The sequence below is a fragment of the Coregonus clupeaformis genome, chromosome 25 (assembly GCF_020615455.1).
Source record: "Coregonus clupeaformis isolate EN_2021a chromosome 25, ASM2061545v1, whole genome shotgun sequence".
Classification (NCBI taxonomy): domain Eukaryota; kingdom Metazoa; phylum Chordata; class Actinopteri; order Salmoniformes; family Salmonidae; genus Coregonus; species Coregonus clupeaformis.
The window spans coordinates 26,347,902-26,354,324 of NC_059216.1; the positions used below are offsets into that span (position 1 = coordinate 26,347,902).

General features: G+C 47.1%; 1 protein-coding gene across 1 annotated transcript in view; it reads left to right on the forward strand.

The window, feature by feature from the left end:
• The window catches only part of LOC121538921 (protein Daple), a 74,475-nt gene extending 68,898 nt beyond the window's left edge, over window positions 1-5,577 (forward strand). Inside the window, exons 29-32 of the mRNA XM_045207540.1 lie at window positions 594-668; window positions 810-878; window positions 1,135-1,382; window positions 3,389-5,577. Of these exons, the coding sequence (XP_045063475.1) occupies window positions 594-668; window positions 810-878; window positions 1,135-1,382; window positions 3,389-4,387 (1,391 nt within the window). The 3' untranslated portion in view covers window positions 4,388-5,577. The remainder of the gene's footprint in view (window positions 1-593; window positions 669-809; window positions 879-1,134; window positions 1,383-3,388) is intronic.
• Window positions 5,578-6,423: the final 846 nt, after the last annotated feature.

Here is a 6,423-nt window from a genome sequence, read left to right on the forward strand (position 1 = left end):
AGTGTTTTTATATGGAATAATTCTGCCGTCCTCAGTCAATAATCACGGTCAGGGAACGTTTGTTTACTTTCCTTGAAACCTTGTGTTCCAATCTCAGAACGTTGTCCCATCAACTGGGGAATAGATACACAAACACTTACAGGAAGGAGCCTTGTGGCTCTAGACTACATCATCTTACAGAGCCAGTTGCTACATTATATTATATAGTAGCAACATTTGAATTCAGTATGTAGACGTTAAGTGGATTATCTATAGTTTATCTACAGACTGTCATATAGGGTCGAAGGGTGTGGAGAGACATAAACTTGTCCATTGCCCCTTGTTGTTTTTGCTCGTGTAAAATGCAAATCTGTACTAATTTATGAACTATTCTTGAAAATCAGGCAGCTCACTTCCTACTGTGTGTAAACATGGGGTTTTCCTACAGCTTAGAAATGTCCCCTTAATCGTCCTTAAACACTACTGCCCTTTTAGTGTGCACAGTTCTAGTTGTGAAGTGGGACAGCATCAGCATGTGGGGACACATCTGTTGAGACAAATGCGTAATGGATGAGTAACTCACTTCCCCCTCCCCTCTCTGTGTGCTCTGTAAGGTTTCATCCATGAGGACGACCCTCTGGTTCACTCCCCTGACGCCCTGTTTGGGAGCAGTGTCCATGGAAACGCAGGTAAAGGACCAGGATGATCGATACATGTTCAGACGGCTGCTGGACCCTTGGGCTCCCTTTCACTCTCTGTGTCCCTCTCTCTGTTTCATTCTTTCTTGCTCTCTCTTTCTCTCTTTCCCTCCACCATCTCTTTCTCTGCAGGTTATCGACCAGGCTCTGCTGAGCTCAGCCGCAACACCTCCAGCAGCAATTCCCCTGTCAACTGCAAAGGTACAACCAACAACTATGTCTATCTGCAAACCCTGCAAACTACTTCAATAGATGCCATTTTATATTTAACAACCTTTGATTTCTATACCAGATTTGTCGTTATCTTGAGCATGTCTCAGGCCACTATTTTAGCCTGCTTTCTGGTACTATCCCCCACTATGGACTTAAGTCATTTTCAGCAGTTAGTTGAGTAAAAAACAATAGCTCTAATTCTTATTGTCTATCTCTACCTCTCTACCTCCCTCTGTCCATCCAGATTCCCTGGAGCGCCTGCAGGGCCGTTCTGCCAGCCTGTCCAGTGATGACGTAGTGGGCCTTAGACACGACGTGTCCCACTCCCTGTCTCTCCCCCGGAGCTCCACGGTTCCCTACGACACCCATACACACACCCCGACCAAGAGGAGTGCACCCCGGCCGGGCCGCCACCGAACCGCCTCCCCTGGCAGCGATATGGTCACCTTGGAAGAGTTCCTGGAGGAGAGCAACACCCTCTCACCACCCACTGTAAGCACTGACACCACCCACTGTAAGAATAGAGGGATAATGTGTTATAGGGAGATGGATGAAGGGTTTGGGATGTGGATGTACTAGCTTAGTATGGTCAAGCATATACAGTGCATTCGGAAAGTATTCAGACCCCTTTACTTTTTTCCAAATGGAGCTCTGTCAGAGTGACCATCAGGTTCTTGGTCACCTCCCTGGCCAAGGCCCTTCTCTCCCGATTGCTCAGTTTGACCGGGTGGCCAGCTCTAGGAAGAGTGTTGGTGGTTCCAAACTTCTTCCATTTAAGAATGATGAAGGCCACTGTGGGGGACCTTCAATGCTGCAGAAATTTTTTGGTACCCTTCCCCAGATCTCTGCCTTGACACAATCCTGCCTCGGAGCTCTACGGACAATTCCTTCGACCTCATGGCTTGGTTTTTGCTCTGACATGCACTGTCAACTGTGGGACAGGTGTGCACCTTTCCAAATCATGTCCAATCAATTGAATTTACCACAGGTGGACTCCAGTCAAGTTGTAGAAACATCTCAAGGATGATCAATGGAAACAGGATGCACCTGAGCTCAATTTCGAGTCTAATAGCAAAGGGTCTGATTACTTAGGTAAAAAACACTTTGTCATTATGGGGTATTGTGTGTAGATTGATGAGAAAAAAAGAATATTTAATTGTTTTTAGAATAAGCATATAGTGTCATAGGGAAATGGATGAAAGGTTTGGGAAGGCGTTGTGGCTTCATATAGCCAATTATTTTATTTATTTATTATGATACGTGATCATTTAGTTGGATTTATCAGCCGACCTAGACTGGCTAGATAGGCTCCCAATAACAGCCTCTAAAATATTAATGGTCTGAATTAAGTTTGTTACGTCTGCAAATGAAGAATACTGAACGGGTCTCTGTAAGTCCCCCAGTTTCAGATAATAGGTAAGGTTTCGTTCTGCATTGAGTGATGCTAGGTAATGCACAGCTCTCCAGCCCCTCTGCAGGAGAACTCATCTCCTCTCCACCCACAGCTCCTCTGACTGGGGCTCTGTATAGGTACCATCAGGGTGAGGGATGGGTGATGGATGGGTGGCACTGTCAGTTTTTGGTCATTCACCTCACCTGACTTGACAGGCTTTTGTAGATGAAATGTTGGGATGTGCACACCTACCCACTCTCCATTTACCTCACATACTAATCACTTAGTGGGCATGGCAACGGGGGTTCAACACCACACAATGTCAATTTCTTTCTCGCTCTGTCTTTCACTCTCTATCTCTCTTGTTCTCTTCCTACCTCTGTTTTAAAGAATGTAGAGAGATCAATCTGATTGTCTTGCTGCCCTGACTAACCACTTAAAACAGTGTAAAATGGGTTAACACACCTACAGTTTTTGCCTCTAAACCTAAACCTGACTAAATATGATTGAGAGCTGTTCATGCCTAAACATACTAACATTTACCTTCATCCCAAAGTGGTGTATCAATCAACATCTGAGCAGTGGTGTTACCTCCCATAGTCCCTGTATTTTTAATAGTGCAGACCAAATGAATACTTCTTTGTTTATAAAGGCATTTCTTCTTCCTCATTAGATTAGCTTTGTTTTCTCATCGTCTCATTGGCTGTTAGCCCTGTGAGCAGCGGGCCGCTCTGATTGGCTGGCCATTAATGTAATGTCATTTATATAGTGCTGCAGTGAGAGATGTGTATGGCCCCTTGTGTTGTAAACACATTCCCTGATGAATCTGCACCATGGAGGCGTAGGCAGGCAGACACAGGGGCCATATTTCCAGGAGTCTTTATACTGTTTAACAATAGACACAATCTAAACAAGCACTTCTCTGATTGGATCAGTCCTGAGTCCCATGTTGTTGTCTGTACAGTAATCCAGGAAGTTGAACATGGACAATAATAGCTCTGGATGGACTCCCTCTCTGTGTGATAAGGGTTTGGTGTTGATTAAGTCTTTACTTCCTTGATTAATCTGTCTAAGTGCTGTGTGTCTGTCTCCCTCATCCCCTCAGGTGCAGACAGGCAGTCGGGAGGACCTGATGGAGGACTACTTCAGCAGAACAGGAGAGAGGGAGAGATCCACCCCTGGCCGGCCCTCTCCTCTGAGAGATGGAGCCAAGACCCCCACCAGCTACGTCACGCCCACCGTGAAGAGAAACTCAGACATCCAACGGGCTGACGAGGTTCCAGGCAGGAACTCCAAACCAGGCCAGTGCGTCAGGCCCATCGTCCGGCTCCCTGAGGGATCCACCTCCACGCCCCAGTCCCATTCCCAGACCCTACCCAACCGGGCCAGCAACGGGTTAGGGACAGGGGGGTGGCCCTCACCCCTGGGACCCCCTGCACCCCATGGAGGTGGTCTGGGCAGCAGCAGCAGTCTGTCTCGGACCTTCAGCCTGGCTTCTGCTGACCTGCTGCGCTCAAACGGTCCAGATAGCTATCGGACAGACAGGGAGGCAGGTGGCTCGCCCAGCCAGGGTGTAGGTGGTGGAGGTGGGGACGGGGTGGTCAGGAGGCCTGGGGCTGGAGCCATGGCCAGGGAGCGCCCCCAGTCTGCCAGGCTAGCAGGACCCTCGGACATAGACCCCCGCAGGCTGCCTCTGGCTCCACCTAAAGAGGAACCACTCAGCCTGACCCCTCCCCAGCACCACTACTCCTCCCTATCCTTGCAGCCCGAGCGATACGGAGGGAGAACAACACCAGGCGCCACCCCCAGGAACAACAGCCCCAGCACCGGACCACAGCAGAATCAGAAGAACCACCGTGGGGAGGTTGCCATGGTGACGCCAGTGAGGGCGGTGTCTTCTCTGAGACTGGAGGAGGCACAGGAGGAAGAGGTGCAACGCAGGGAGACGCCGCAACAGGCGAACTCCCCATTGCTGAAGAAACCGGAGGTGGGAGGAGGAGGGGGGCTGAGCTGTGGCACAGAGGAGCCCCCCAAGAGCACCCCTGCCTCCCCAGACCCCAACAACGACCCCCAGACTGTGTGGTATGAGTATGGCTGTGTCTAGGAGCCGTTAGTGTAGTGGCAGACCACAGCCTCAGTACTGTACAAACACTTCTTCCTGCTAAACCACAGGATGCCTGTTCTGGCCTGGTCTTGCCTGGCACTCCTAGGCTGGTCCTCACTGTACTGGATAGATCCTTTGTTTCGGACTGTTTGAAACTTCCCTAACTGCTTTAAAGCTGTAATCTTTAATGGTGAAACAGCCAACAACAAAGAAGTTACTGCAAACAATGAACACTGTTTTTCCCCTCAGACATAATTAAACGCACAGTAGAAGAGCACAATATGTACTGCTTGTTTTTTTACCATGCTGCGCAACGTCTCCTCAGCTCGGCAACAATAACAGTGGTGCTGTTTCCCCCAACTGTGGATTCCATCTTTAAAGCTTCATAAAGGAAATGCTGCCCCAAAGAGACCACCTCAACCAACACACCACAGGGGCCTGTACCCAGCTGGCAAAACATATGGTTGATTTGATTTGCATGACGAAGACATGGGCATGGGAGCCAGGACCGCCAGCACCGCAGTTACGTTAACGTGTACATGAATGCTTTGAGGAAGACAAAAGGCACTAGGGAGCAACGAATGTATTTTAATTTTTTTCTATTGGACACCACTGATTCCCCTCAGCTATCTGTGCACTGTATACACAGCACAGTGGGTCTGGCCTTGTGCAAGAAGTTATATTCTGAATCTGAAAAACAAACATTTTGGGGAAGGAGAAAAGGACCACTCCCAGAGTAATTGCGTGGTCATTTCTGTCCTCCATCTTTAGGAGCTTGAGGACAGACAGTGTTTGATTGTCTCAACACAGCCTCAAAGTGACACAGTACTGGAAAAAGGTCCGCCCCCACTTTGAAAATGCTGTTTTCTGTTGCGATCTGTGGGTGACCAAACTATGGGCTTTGTGAAACTGGCTTGTGGGGAGCATGTAATTCATCCCATATCTGTTATTGTGCACGCGAGGCAGGACGAGAAAGTAGAGGGAAAGGGCACCGCAGTGACCAACTTGCGAAAAGAGAAAAAACACGGCTTTTGTAGCAAGAGAGGGGACACTTTTTAAATGAAAGGAGTAAAGGAGGATTGAGAAAGTGATGGAGATGGAGCGAAAGTGAGTTTAATATGGAGAAAGAAGGAAATGATGATGTGATGATGACGATGAGAGTTTCAGAGAGACTGGTCAGGTTGAGAAATTAAAACGTGAAATATTTCATACTGTCCATGACTGACCACCATGAATGCCCCCAGAAACGAGTCTCTATACCAGGGCTCTCCAACCCTGTTCCTGGAGAGCTACCCTCCTGTAGGTTTTCGCTCCAATCCCAGTTGTAACTAATCTGATGTAGCTAATTATTAGAATCTGGTACACTAGATTAGGGTTGAAGTGAAAACATACAGGATGGTATCTCTCCAGGAACAGGGATGGAGAGCCCTGCTCTATACAGTAGAACACTGTCAGTTTGATGTCTTTTATATGCATATGATGAATATTATTTTCCAAGTTCATTCCAAAAAGCACTATACAATGAAGTAGATAAAGAGTCTGAACACTGGATACATTTTTACTACAGAAAACTAGTACATTATCGACCAGGGGTTAAGTTTTAATTTTGAGTTCTTGATAGTATTGGATTTTAGTTTTTTAGTTACTGTCTGCTACCAGCTCTAAAATGGCAGTAAGACTCAATGTATTTATTATGTTCCCCTCGATGACAAAACTACAGTATGTCTGCATGTTTGGGGGGGGGGGTTTCTCACCTGAATGTGTTTGTTGTGAAGTTAACAGTGTGTGTTTCACTTTAAGGGTGGTGTCGTTTGAATTGTGCACAACCCCTCATTCATTCAAAAAGTATTGATGTGTTTTCTGTATTAGTAAAAAGTCAGTGGATACAATTCTAATTAGACTCCTGTATTAGGTGGATGACTAGTCTGTCTATTACAGTGTAATATAGTGCATCAGATCTGTATATAGAGCATGAATATTGACCATCCATATTTGGCACTTTTCTCTTTTAACTCAAATCTCCCTTCCACCTGTTC